We start from the raw sequence: 14,785 nt of genomic DNA, 5'->3' as shown, positions 1-14,785 counted from the left end.
AAATTTGCACCCCTTGGGGAGTGACGGAAATGTTAACCATGGTGGTGGTTTTATTGGTGCATACACCTATTAAAATTAATCAAATTGTACATCTGAAATATGTGTAGTTTACTGTAGAGGAACCATACCACAATAAAGATGTTTAAAAAAAAACTGAGGACTATAAAGAAATCTATGAACAGCAATATGGCAATAAATTAGATGACTGAGATAAAATGAACAGATTCCAGACGAAAACCACAGAAACTTACTCAAAAAGAAATGGATAATCTGAATACACCTATAAGAAGTACAAGGTTTGAGTTAGTAATCCAGAAACCACCCACAATTTGGCAAGGAAAAGCTCAGGTCCAGATGGTTTCAATGATGAATACTGCCAAATATTTAAAGAAGAACTAACTAACACCATTTTTTCACAAACTCTTCCCCAAAATAGAAGACATCGAAACACTTCCAAACTGTATGAATCTGATTCTAAAACAAGGCAAAAATAGCACAAGTGAAGAAAACTACAGAATGCAATCCAACTATAAATGGGCAAAGGATTTGAACAGACATTCACATGAAAAAGAATGTGGGAAAATCTATGGGACGCAGCAAAAGCAGTCTTAAGAGGGAAGTTCATAGCAATATAGGCCTTCCTCAAAAACAAGAACAATCTCAAGTAAACAACCTAACCTATCACCTAAAAGAATTAGAAAAAGAAGAGGAAACAGAACTTAAAAGTCAGCAGAAGGAAAGAAATAATAAGTATAGGGAGGAAATAAATAAAAAAGATATTTTAAAAACAATAGAAAAAATTAATCAAACCAAGAGCTGATTTTTTGAAAGAATAATCAAAATCAACAAACCTCTGGCCAGGCTCACCAAGAAGACAAGAGAGAAGACACACATAAGCAAAATAAGAAAGGAAAATGGAGAAATTACAACCAGTACTACAGAAATACAAAAAAAAAAAAAAAATTAGAGAATGCTACGAACAACTATATAGAAACAAGTTGGACAACCTAGAAGAAATGGACACGTTTCTGGAAACATAGACTGAACACCAAGACTGAATTAAGAAGAAACAGATCACTTGAACAGACTGATCACTAGGAATGAAGTAGAATCAGCAATTAAAAAAAAAAACAAACCTCCTTATAAACAAAAGTCCAAGACCAGACGGCTTCCCTGGGGAATTCTACCAAACGTGCAAAGAATAGCTCATACTGATCTGTCTCAAACTCTTCCAAGAGATTGAAAAGGAGAGAATACTCCCAAACTCATTCTATAAAGCCACCATCATCCTGATGCCAAAACCAAAGACACTACCAAAAAAGAAAATTAAAGGCCAATATCACTGATGAACATAGATGCAAAAATCCTCAACAAAATATTAGGAAGCAGAATCCAACAACACATGAAAAAGATTGTACACCATGATCAAGTTAGATTCATCCCAGGGACACAAGTATGGTTCAACATACACAAATCAGTCAGTGTGATACATATACCACATCAAGAAAAGAAAGGACAAAAATCACATGATGCTTTCAATAGATGCAGAAAAAGCATTTGATAAAAGTCAACATCCACCCATTTATGCTAAAAACTCTTACCAAAGTGGGTATAGAGGGAATAGATCTCAACGTGACAAAAGCTATTTATGACAAACCCACAGCCAGCATAATACTCAATAGTGAAAAACTGATAGCCTTCCCACTAAAACCTGGATTAAGAGAAGGATGAATAAAAAGAAAAATAAAGTAGTCTCCATACTTATTGTGAGAAGGAATGGATCAAGGAAATCAAATCTAAAGAGTTTCTTGGAATTTTCCACAAAGGGATCTTGTGGGTTGTTGAGGGAATCGATGTTCACTCCAAATGCTGTGCTGGTAATCACATCCATGCTGTAGGCCCCAAAGATGCTGAGTAGAGAAAGAAAGACATGAACAATTAAAATCCACACCTCTTTACTGTCCCTACCCAACACATGCAACAAGAATGTATGTAAATTCAGGTCCCCAAGACAAGTAAAGAGCCACACTCTTTCAGAACTACCTGCTGGATCATCTGAAGAGTCTGTGTAACTAACACTTGCCTATGAGGTGTTTATGAGGTTCCAATGATGCAGATGACGCTGCACTGGGGATGATGGGGACACTAAGGAAAGTAAGACCCCCCAGAACCTGTTTCTAAGGAGCTCAGGCCTGGTGGGATAGATCCCCATAATCAGACAAATTACAGTAGTGTGTTTTGACTATAGACAATAATAGATGTATATATAAGGACTGTGTTTGTGCAGAAAAAGGATGGAATACTACACTTTTCCCGGGGAGTCGAAAAACAGGGCACTGACGTGGGTCTTGCCTCACACAGTACCTGTGCTCAGAACTGACTCCTCTTCAGCACATTACAGGACAGCAGCACCCTGTTCTGAGTTGCCAGGACAACTTCCTTTTCTTCCAACCCTCCTTGTCTTACACCCCTGCTAAGGCTCCTGAAAGACCCACTCTTCCTCAACTCCACTGATCTGTGGTTGCCCTGAGGGAAGAATCATTTCTGTAAAATGTAAGAACCAAAAATGTTTATAGTTTAAAAATAAATAAATCACTTCAACGTTGACTTAGGGATCCCATAGATGGGTGATAATATGTTCCCAGTTTTCCTGGGACATTCTCAGTTTACACCTGTTGTTCCTGCATAATTTTCTTTAAAAATTTCAATTTAGACAACAAATGCTGTGGTCACCCTACTCATAGCCTGTGCAGGGCCTTCTCCCTTTTGAGATTGAAGGAAGAACAAATGATGGTTAAAATTAATATTTAGTTTCTGCAGGTACCCTCAGAAAAAAAAAGTGAAGACATTTAAGTTGTTTCAAGTTCCATACTATAACATTTCTGCCCAACCCACTGCCTGCCAATATGTACCAAGAGGCTTCCCTCACCACCCTTCCATACCCTCTAAACTCAAAACTTTGGCACAAGAAAGTTTCTTCTTTCTAAACTTAAAATTTTTATCTTCCAGAATATCCAAAGTGACAGTCACGCAGATGAGTTAATCCTGGCTTATGTCCACAGGAGGAGACACTTTCTCTCTTGGGTGCTCTACCTTTTTGATGAGCCACCACTCCTTCTTGGGTGGATGGACCATTGGAAATGTAACACCACACACCTACTTCTGTCTGGTTACTAGAGTAACTCAGTAGTGGGAATTTCAGCTCCGTGGCAGGCAGCTGGAGCCACAGTGCCCGGAACACCAACTTCACCCCTACTTACTTCTTCATGGTGACGGGGTTGCCTTTCTCTGCTTCCTTCCTCATATTTCTCACCAACACATCTCCATACTGACCAATGATGGGGAACATCTAGACAAAAAAATACAACACCACCTGAGGTTAAGTACAGAGACTCAAGTCCTAGAAGGATCTGGTTTTCCTAAGCATGGATCAGGAAGTGACATTTTATAATGAATCTTAAAATGTCTCTTCTAGGATGGAAAGATAAAAGACTGTTTTAAAGAAACTCAAATTCAGCAGACTTCTCCTTGGAAACAGACTATAATCTTATTTTCTACCTGTCCCTAAAGTCATTCTTTAAGTTTCTAATAAAAGTCCTCTTCTTTTCTTACCTCCTTGAGCTTTCCACTGGTGAAGGTTGGAGACAGCAGTGTTCGTACTCTCTTCCATTGTTCGTCCTGAGCCACAGACATGGCATTTTTCATAATTCCCCTTGGGCCAATGAACTGGAGGCAAAATCAAAACATATTCACCCTATGAAAGTTTTTGAATTTTCAACAGTTGTAGAAAATTTCCCTTTTAGGGAACCAGTTATTCAACAAATATTTAGTGACTGTCAACTTAGTAGCATGTCCTATCCTAGGTGCTTGAGAAATACTTATCCAAAATGTCTATAGCTTCCTGTGAGGGCAGAGGTGACATCCAGCCACTTGATATGGGTTCCAGCCTTTGCATACAAATCTCTTTTTTAAAAAGTGTTTTATTGAAGTATAGTTGAATAGTTGATTTACAATATTATGTTAGTTTCAGGTGTACTGCAAAGTGATTCAGGTATTTTTTTCCAGATTATTTTCCATTAAAGGTTATTACAAGGCATTGGATATAGTTCCCTGTGCTATACAGTAAACCCTTTTGCTTGTCTGTTTTATGTACAGTAGTTTGTATCTGTTAATCCCATACTCCTACATGACCCATGTGATAGGACACTGTTCTTCCAGGGGGACAGACGGGAATAATACATCCTTCACCCCCCCCCCCCCGGGGCTGTGTAGAGTAAGAGAGAACTGGTGACAGGGAGCCAGAGGGCTTCGGCAAGTGTGTACTGCCTCAGACCAGTCTGTCTTTATGTATATCGACAGCATGAGCATCGAAAATGTATGTCTCACTGAGGGAGGGTACAGCTCAGTGGTAGAGTGGGTGCTTAGCTTGCACGAGGTCCTGGATTCAATCCCCAGTGCCTCCATCAAATAAACAAACAAACAAATAAATAGTGGTTAACATGAAGCTTACATAAAACATCTTCTAGATATGAGTCTATTTTAAGCTTATGATAACTCCAGTTTTTTCTCATTCAAATTCTTAACGCTTTTACTACCCTGCACCCTCCGCTTATCTTATGTGTTAGATGTCACAGTTTACTGAGTTTACAGTTGATCCTTGAACGGTCCAGGGGGTTAGGACTTTGATGCTCCTCACGTCATAATAAAAATTTGCATATAATTTATAGTCAGACCTCCTTAACATGGTTCCTGTGTATCTGGGGTTCCCAGGATCTGTGGTTTTGCATTCAGGGATTCAACTAATCACAGATTGTGTACTAGAGTACTATTTACTGTTGAAAAAAATGCTGGTGTAATTGACCCGAGCAGTTTAAACCCATGTTGTTCAGGGTCAACTGTATATCTTTTTATATTGTGTATTCATTAACAAATTATGTTAGCCATTAAGAAAAACCTACAGCAGACACAGAAAAGACAAAGAGAAAGCAATCAAGGATATCACTATAAAACAAAAATCATGGAATCAGAAAATATACAGGAAGAAGAGAAAAAGGAGGAACAAAGGATCTACGAAACTCCTGGATTAACAAAATGGCAACAGTCAGTCCTCGCTACCAATAATCACTTTAGATGTAGATGGACAGGTGAATGGATAAAGAAAATGTGATACTCAGCTTTAAAAACGAAGAAAATCCTGCCATTTGAGATACATGGATGAACCCTGGGGACAACCTGCTAAATGATTTAAGCCAGACACGGAAGGGCAAATATCACATGATCCCACTTATCTGTGAAAACTTAAAAAAAAAGTCAAGCTGAAAGTAACAGTGAATAGAATGATGGTTCTGAGAGGCTAATGAGGAGCGAGGGAATAAGGTGAAGGGAAGACCCTGATGAGGGTACAATCTTTCAGTTATAGGATGGATCAGTCTGGGAGAACTAATGTACAGCCTGGTGAGTACAGTTAATAATGCTGTAGTACATACCTGAAATTTGTTAAAAGAGTAGGTTTTAAATGTTTATATGATATACACAAAATAGGTAACTATGGTAATTAGTTTATGATAATATTTTTCTCAATGTATACATATATCAAAATATGTTACATACATTAAATGCATATAATTTTATAGGTACAAAATATATAAAAAATTTTAAATGGTGAAAGACTGAATGTTTCACTCTGTTCAGGAACAAGTCAAAGATTTCCACTCATCATTCTTAGCCAACATCATAAGAAGTCTTAACTAGTTCAGTTAGTACTAGCTAGTGCAGCAAGAAAAGAAAAAAGGAATGAAAGACATAAAGATTGGAAAGGGAAAAATAGAAGTGTTCCTCTTTTCATGTGACATGATTGCCAACATGGAAAATCTCAAAGAAAATAAAAAGAAACTCTATAGAACTAATAATTGATCTCAGCATGGTAGAGATTATAAGATCAACAAACAAAAATCAATCACATTTCTCTACAATAACAATGAATATGTGACAACACGTTGAAAACACAATACTATTTACAGTCACTCCAAAGAAAATGCAATAATTTGTTAAATACATATTTAACAAAACACATATGGAATCTCTATGCTGAAAACTACACACTGTTGTAAGAGGAATCAAAGAAAACATAAATAAATGGTGCAACATATTGTGCTCATAGATTGAAAGATCTGACTCAGATCTCCAAACTGACCTACAGGTTAATTCAATTTAATAGCAATTTTTTGATAAACATACGTGAGCATAATCTAAATTTGTATAGAAAGGAAAAGGATCTAGAATAACTTAAACAATTCTGAAAAAAATTAAGAGGGTGGAATATTCTACATGGTAAGGCTTACTATTGAGTGACAGCAATCAAGACCGTGTGGTACTGGCGGAGGGATAGCTACAAAGATCAGTAAACAGAATACAGAGTGAAAAACAGAGCCACAGAAACAGGCTGAACTGATTTTTGACAGTGGTGCAAAAGCTCTTCAATGAGGAAGAACCGTCTTTCCACAAACAGTGCTGGAGCAGTTTTAGACACTTACAGGTGAAAAAAAACCCATAACCTAAACCTCACATCTTATACAAAAATTAACACAAAAGGGACCGTAGGCTTAAATGTAAAACATGTATCTATGCAATGCTTAGTGAAAAAATAGGAGAAACTCTTCAGAACTAGAGCTAGGTGAAGAGGCTTCACGCCTGACACCAAAGGCACAACACGAAAAAGGGGAAATGGATAAACTGGCCTCACTGAAATAAAAAAAAACGTTTACTCTAATAAGACCTCGATGAGAGGAAAAGACAAGCTGCTCACTGTGACTAAGGAATAGTTAGAGGAAACCTTATGGGGATGGACGAGTTCCACACAGCGGTAGTGGAGGTAGTTCCACAAAGCCACGTATATACTACATCTGCACAGAGCAACACACGCACACAAACAAGTGCACGTGAAACTGATGAAATCCGAACAAGCTCTGTGGGTGGCGTCAACGTCAGTTTCCTGCTTTGATACCGTACTATAGTCATGCAAGATGTTAAACTTGGGGGGAAAGGATGAAGAGCAAATGACATGGCACTTCCCTGCATTTTCCTCTTTTGACAACATCCTGTGAATGAATAATTATTTTAAAATAAATATTTAATGATACATAAAGTTTTAAGCTAAAAAAGGGGATGCTTACCCTCCGGTTTGTGAAGACAGAATAACATTCTTTCACTAGTACTGTTTTAATCATGTCTGGATCTGTGATAGCCAACACAGGCTGTTGACCGTCATAAAACCTGTGTAGGGAAAACAGAGCTGATTAAATTCAATGAGCCAGTTTCTGCAGCTGGAGCCACACCTGGAGTCCAGACTTTCATCCTGATGTTACATAATCCTTGCTCCTAGAGATCGTGGTTGGAAAAACCATTAGAACACTTGTTAAGTCTAGGTGGTTTGTACATGGTAATTTCCAACACTACTCTCCAAAATTTTTATATGTTCAAAATCTTTCATTATCAAACTGGAAGCTAGTTTAGTAAATACTTGAAGGCAAGTAAATTAAGTAAGAATTAAAAATAATTAATTTGATTACTAATAATTAATTTTAGGAGAGTCCACTCATTCATTTTTGAAGATCTATCAGAAGCATGAAAATGCATACAAAATCTGTAGACACAATGACCATAACTATGGAGCAATGTATCTACAAATGGAAGAAGATTTGAAGTGCTCAAAAGTGAAAGTAAGATTACCAAAGATTTCTTTGCTCTATTTTCTAAAATTTGCTTTCTAGTTTATAATTTCTTGAAGGAAATACTATTTTAACTAATAAAGAGATAACCTTGGTAGCATTAAGTTTAGAAAAATCTGAAACAAAAAGGACAAAGAATAAAATAATTTGGAGCATGTATAGTTCATTTAAAAACATATATTCACTTTATTACTTACTGTGCTCCACGTAGGTGACATCCCTTAGCAGGAGGGCCAGTCCCCTCCTGACGCACCTACCACACAAAGCTGACTCTTCACATGTAATACATCCCCGTGTGACTTGATCTCCTGACTGTCAGGATGCCCACGCATGGGAATGGGCCACTGACATGAGGTTTACTGTAAGTTAATTACACTGTCTTCTGGCATTTTGTTTCCCACTATCAATCATTTGCAATTGCTAGAACAAATTGGAAGAGTTTCTACAAGTTAGCTATTCTTTCTTTGACTAGACAGAGGAATTTCAAATGGTTTTACCATCACACACAAAAATATATGAGAATGACTTAATTACTGCTGCCCATTTCCAAAAACTAAAACTCAGAGGATTTAAGTGGGTGTCACGTGTATTTAGTGCTGACGTTGTGACAGAAGTGAGTGAGGAGGCACCTCACCTGCTCTTCCATTTGATCATATTTCCAGTTGATCATATTCCTTGGTGACTGCCTTCTTCCCATTATGTTTTTTCCAAAAAAAAAAAGGTGTGTACAAGGGATAGTGGTTTACGGTAACACTTTGTATTTATGATGTCACACCAGCATTAGTATTTAGTATACTACCAGATAAAATTCAGATTCTTGGACCCCATCCTATATCCCCCAGCTATGGAGTTCCTGGAGGGGGAAGCCCAGGCCTGAATTTTTAACATCCCCTCGCAGGGGGTTCTTGTTTACACCCACGCATAAGAACTATTTTCTAAAGAGAGAACTGGGATCCACCGTGAAAAACTGACTCCACCCTGGGCTCCCAAGCATTAACTGCTGGAGCTGGCCCAGGGGCCATCCAGTGCCATGTGCTTTTTCACTCAATGGCATTTCCCTTTTGGGCCCTGCCAGCTCAGCGGAGCCCTATGGTTTCTGAAGAGTTTTGAGAAGATATGCAGAGGTATGGAGAGGTAGAACCTTCTCCCTCTTGCTTTTGGCAAATAATCACTACATTACACCTCTCCTGCTGCTCTCACTGAACCCCTAACATCTCCGGAAGTCTATCAGCCCACATGACACGCTCTGGGTTAGGTAAATCCCGTACCTCTTCAAAGTCAGAGGAAAAGAGCAGATAAAGCAATAATCAAATGCATGTCTGCTGGAAAGTCTTGGCTTACAATTTTTAAACTTTTAAAACTCCTCTTGTGGAGAAAGTAAAAAGCTCAGCAGAAATGTTTTGCAATTCTGTTTACCTGTAACCTCCAGTTCTTTTCCCAAAGGACATAATAAATCCAAAATTTAAATAAAGAATTTTTGGCTTTTATTAAAAATGAATCATATGGGAGAGGTGGAATGGAGCAAATATAAGTGATCTGAAATAATGCATTTTATGCCAATAAAAGTAAGGAAAGAAAAATGAAGAAAAGGGGAATCGTGAGACACTGGACAGAAAGAGATTCTAAGAGTCCCTGGGCCCTCAAAGTCTGGAGGAAAGTGATGGCCTGCAGCTCTCCGGGCCTGACTCAGACTGCAGACCTGCACACCCGGTGACATGGGGGGTCCCTGGTAGAACAACCTCCCAAAGCTTTCTATTGATGGTCTCAGCACAAGCAGCTCTGCACTGAGATTGTCCTCCACAGTGTGGGGGGCCTCACCATAACAAGTCTATTCAATGGAAGTTTCCAGAATACTCACCCCCATATTTTTCCATACTTTTTAAAACATTTACTGTCAAAAGCCCAAAAACCCTGCAAGGAAAAACAAAAAATAAATTATTAAACTAAATAAATTAAATCCTACCTCTAATTGGGACAAAAAGTCTTAAAAACCCCTGAAATCAGGCTTACTGTTTCACCAGCAGTTGGAGGGAAGCTCTCGTTCAGAGACGTCTTAGGGGACAGGAGGGAAAATAGAGGTGAGATTTGAAGCAGAGAATTTGAAGTAACTTGATTTTTCTCCAAGTGCTATAGATACTAAATGCTTAACTTTGCCTATGAATACTAAGTACCTCCTCGTCTTCTGTGAGAAAACTGAAGTTTAGGGGAAGTTAGGGTGGCCTGTACACACTTTCACCTTCTAGTTGAGCATCCTTTTCATTTATCTCATGAGCTCTCTCTAGAATTCTGGCAGAAGTAGGAGGTTAAAGACACCAGTGACCTCTGTTAGTCAAACAAGTATAAGTAAGTCTAGGACTTTTGAATTGAGTAAGAAAGTGAGTGAATGAATTAATCACAAAGTAGACTCGCCTTCTAACTTTCCAGCTCAACACAAAATAGGCAGGAAGACGCCACAACTCCACAAAGACAGCGGGAATTAAAACATGTGCCCTGAGTTTTCTCTTCTGTAACTTAAAAAAAAAAAACAAAAACAAAAACAACTTCCTGTCTCTGAGTTTCTACTGTGATATTTGATGGTTTAACTATGCAAATGAAGGTCCCAGAAATGTGGGTTTTGGAGTGCATCCACCAAGGAGTTCATCTGGGGAAGGTGGAAGGGTAAGTACTGCTTTTTCAGAGGAAAAAAAGTTTCAGAAGATCTTAGGTAGTAATGAGACAGTGAAGGCCTCAGTTGGGAGAATTAAGATTTGAGAAACAAGCCTCAGGTCTGTAGGAAAGGAAATCTGAGGCAGAGAGCAGCCTACACACAAGGCTCTGCCCCTGGACGTCTGGGCACTTCTCTTGAGGGGCCAGGCCCCGGGCGAGGAGGCATCAGAGATGGATTAACATCAGGGCAGCTGGAATTCACAATCCATCTGTCACCTAGTACATTCCATTCACTTAAATTAAATTTATAATAATTCTGTCATGCATGTCCTTTCTAATGATTTTGTGTAAGTGATTCTGACTTGTTTTTAAAAAACCACAAGTCACTTAGTGGTTAAATATCTGAAATAAATAGACAACCACCAATCATCTTCTCTGTTATCCTCACTCCTTGCATAGACTCACCCACAAGGTAGCTCATTTGAAGGCACAGAAGTAAAGCAGAAAGATTTTGTTCCATCTCTCAAAACAGAAAAGATATCATGGGTATTAAAGTGGAGTAGAGCCATGGATATAACCTAAGGCGTTAGCAGTTCTTGAGAGAATCCAATTATGTGCAAATTACCTGAAATGGAATACTCAGGCTGCCTTAGAAACTGAAGTGTCCAAGCAATCCAGGGGGAGGGAAAGAAAGGGTGCCAAGAGTTCTACTACCGACAGGAAAGTCCGGCCCTACTGGGAACAGCTTGATGAGCCATGACTCAGAAAGCCCTTCGGGCTTCTCTCCTAATGCAGTGGGACTGTACCTTCTTGAAATCTGAAGAAAATTCTCTTCACGATGCTCACAAGTTGGAGCTTCAAGCCCTGTGCTGAATCAGCCAGGGAGCTGGGCTGTCTGCCTGAGACAGAACCTGAGGCTCCTAACAGCTGATAATGGAGCCTGGGGGAAAACTGGCCACGTGCTGAGTGGGGCCTACGATGCATTTCTGGAAAGTGTGAAACTTCAGAACCTCCTGAGAAGGGGCATTTTTATGATGGAACTCAGCTGGGATTTGCAACCATAAGAGAAGCAAAAGAGGGAGCTCAAACAGCACACACCTTTCGGTAGGCCAGGACGTTTCCAAAATAAGGCAGAGGTCTCGGCCCAGGAATCTCCAGCTTCTTAAAAAATCCATGTGAATAAGTCCCATATCTATGAAGAGAATGAGAAAATCAGGTCACAGGGATTGTGGATTACGTCCTGAGGCTGGCCTGTCACTGACTTGCAACTGGCACAGTCAATCTACAGAGGTAACGTGTAAGTGATGAATAAAAACAGCAACTCCAAAAGCAATAATTACTTTCACTCATCATTTCCCTTCCCACCTCCACTGTGAGACTCACAAAAGGTAATGATGACTAGCTAAAAGCAGCTAAAGTCTTCAGGGTCCCCATCCTAGAGTGAATACTTGATAAATATTTTGAATTTAAGTGCTCCTGAGAGGTTCAGGCTGGAATTCTTCCAGGGAAGTCACTCATGTTTATTTACTAACTTGACTCAGAGATAATCTGGAGATTCTCATCCTAGGTAGAAAGGGGAATTTTTTTTCTGTTCTAATAATGAGATGTAGCTTAACGGCATCCACACAATAACAGAGAGGTATTAGGAGCCTACTGTGACATTGTTGCATAGTTTGCTTGAAGATTTTTATGCTTTTCTTTCCCTCTACGCCCTGACCCCATTTCAGGATCTGGTTCTTCTTAAATCTATCTTCATAATCAGGCCTTGGAGAACAATAATGTTTTTATTTCTGTAGAATGAAACTGTGCTCAAGGCTTCCATTACCAACATAGAAATGTGAGCACCTTCCAGCTACATCCAAGTCTATGTCGTCAGGCAATTTCATTGACTTGAGCTACAGAGAAAGGTGATTGACCCTTATTATCCCTGAATGAAACTATAAAGGAACCAATGACTATGGAATCCATTTCCAGATCATTCCTCCCCTTGTAGCATCTGGCCCTCCCACCTGTGAACTCACCTGCTAAACTTGTGCCCCAGGCACACTCATTTTTTTTTCAAGATGCTCAGCCACAAAGCAGTCAGTTTATTGCCTCTCTGTATCAACTATCCCAAAACCCCATTAAGGTTGGTGCTTCCTATGGCAGGTCTGCTGCAACTCATCTTTCATGTATCATGTGTGACACCTAATAACTCAAGGTTCATGGTCCCTGCAAGCCTTCTCGCTCTGGTGTTACTGAGAGATGGCAGGGTGGAGGAGAAGAGAAGGAAGGAAGAGGGAAGAGGCTGCCAGCAATCATTTTAACCGCAAGTTGCTAGGCCTCCAAGGCTAACACTGTACACATTAGGGAGGTATGGCTGAAAAGTATGCTGTGCATAAAGGGCTCAACGTGACCTACAAAGCACTTTTAGCTAAAACAGGGGGCATTCCAAACTTTAGGTACCTTCCTGTGGACAGCAAAAGATGCATCGTGAGACATAAAATGAGTAACCATAAAACGTTCCAGATTGGTGGATTAAAACTTTCTCTCTTCTTCTTTGGAGGTCAGACTTTAAGGTCTTACAGGATCCAAGTATTCTGTATAAATCCAGAAAATCTTATAATATGCTATAAAATAAACCTGAAAAATTACAAAAGAACTTGTGCTTGAAGGATCAGCAGAGATACCTTGGCCAAGCCCAGCTGGGAGTTTGGATCTGTCCTCAAAAACAGGAAGAGTCTTATGGCAATAACAAATCTCATATTACATAGAATAAATTAAACCATATAAATTAATTTTGAAATGTCATCAGACAGAAAATATGTTGCCACAATATCTGAATTCCTAACATTACTTTCAAAAATTAAAATGAGGCTTATCTAGTCTATGTTCATGTCATATTTCCTACTCTTAATGTAAGTGACGTTGAGGTACAGGTCAAATGTGACATGGAGGGAGCCTTCCCTACCCATTTGCTGGAATAGCTCCTCTCCTAACCTGCTCCACGATGCTGGGGATCCCACCATTGAAAAGAGTCCATCCGCTAGACGGCTGATTCATCGGCCTGCACTGTACTTACAGGGAAGAACTATTTAAAAGCCAAATTAGATGTTGGGAATTGTGTCTTTGCAGGCTGAGCAGATTTCATATCATGGGGAAAATTAATTTCTATGCTGATGCTAACCCTCCCAGAGACTGGAGGAAAAGATGAAAGAAATGAAAATAATTTCAAGATTTCTGCCAAGTCACCTCTGGTCTACAGACTTCTTGTTTTGGGGTAGATAGCTCTACAAAGTACAGGGTAGAAGAATTGAGTCTTAGGAAGAGAGTGCCAAGGGATGGGGCACAGAGACAGGGAAGAACTGAATCTGAAGAAAAGGGAGATCGGTCTCCAGCCCCACAAAGTCTGGGTGACCAGGGGCCTTGTGTAAATGACGCCTGGGGATGAAGGGAAGGGAGCAGGACCTCCCGAGTGACCCAGGGGCCAGTCCTTCTAGAGATCTTTTGCAGCAGACACAGAATCCAGAAAATGAAAGACAAAAACCCAACTTACTTCTTCCTCTCTCAGGGTCCCTAGAGTTTGGGAAGGGAGTGAGGACCTCACTGCACAGGGGCCAATTTTTTTAACCTGCCTTTGCTGGATGCCAGTTTAGTCTAGGTCCACGCAAACTGGGAGTCAATCCAAAGATCATCCCCAGGAGAAAAATCGTTGTTGTTCCCTCCTAACTACAATAAAAGGAACTCGGGAGAGTTTTAACTCCTTCAACAGATCTGGCTAAAATCAGCAATCACCCCTTTTGGTGTTTGTAGCACTCACTGCTAAAGCAACTTCCCCTCCATTTAGTTTGATCTTCAAACAGATAAGAGAAAGGGGACATGATGAGCCCCCCAAGTTGAGGTTACAGATGATATGAACCTGGACAGTTACTCACAGATAGAGCAGCACCAGGCTGGTAGCCAGGAGAACCCAGGTTTCTAAGGAAAAGCTTGGGATCAGGTCCATGGCCACTGTCCTCTGTGACTCCCTCCTCCGAGTTCCCTCGCCGCTTTGTGCGCTGCTCTTCGCCTGTGAGTGTGGGGCTCCCCGTCCTGCCCGTGGAGATGCACCGAGGCTGGAGGGTTTATGTGCTGGGAAGGGGGTGGGGCTGGAGCTACAGCCAGTAGGAGGAATATCCACCCACCCCAAGCCTTGATAGTTGGCAAAACATCATGGGCACTGCAAGTTTGACCTCCCTTGAACTAACAGCCTGTGAGAATTCAGTAGCAGTTCAATCAGTCTATCAAGAGGCCGAAGGTTACAGAAACTCAAATAAAAAATACCGCTGGCCATATATCTCCTCTAAGCTGCTCTTGTTCCCCCTGGTTGCCTTCACTTCAAAATACTTGAACGCCTTCAGACAAGCTGGGTATACAGATCTTTACCCATGATG

The 14,785-nt window shown here is 40.1% G+C and overlaps 1 protein-coding gene across 1 annotated transcript in view; it reads right to left on the bottom strand.

Moving 5' to 3' along the window:
• The window catches only part of LOC141573297 (cytochrome P450 3A29-like), a 35,232-nt gene extending 20,761 nt beyond the window's left edge, over positions 1–14,471 (bottom strand). The window contains exons 1-7 of the mRNA XM_074345743.1: positions 14,288–14,471; positions 11,472–11,565; positions 9,586–9,638; positions 7,173–7,272; positions 3,613–3,726; positions 3,261–3,349; positions 1,762–1,910 (exon numbers count right to left, since the gene is read on the bottom strand). Coding sequence (XP_074201844.1) covers positions 1,762–1,910; positions 3,261–3,349; positions 3,613–3,726; positions 7,173–7,272; positions 9,586–9,638; positions 11,472–11,565; positions 14,288–14,358 — 670 coding nt within the window. The 5' untranslated portion in view covers positions 14,359–14,471. The remainder of the gene's footprint in view (positions 1–1,761; positions 1,911–3,260; positions 3,350–3,612; positions 3,727–7,172; positions 7,273–9,585; positions 9,639–11,471; positions 11,566–14,287) is intronic.
• Positions 14,472–14,785: the final 314 nt, after the last annotated feature.

This window comes from Camelus bactrianus, chromosome 18 (assembly GCF_048773025.1).
Source record: "Camelus bactrianus isolate YW-2024 breed Bactrian camel chromosome 18, ASM4877302v1, whole genome shotgun sequence".
Lineage (NCBI taxonomy): Eukaryota > Metazoa > Chordata > Mammalia > Artiodactyla > Camelidae > Camelus > Camelus bactrianus.
The sequence above is the reverse complement of the archived record's forward strand: the minus strand, read 5'-3'. Positions and strand labels throughout refer to the sequence as shown.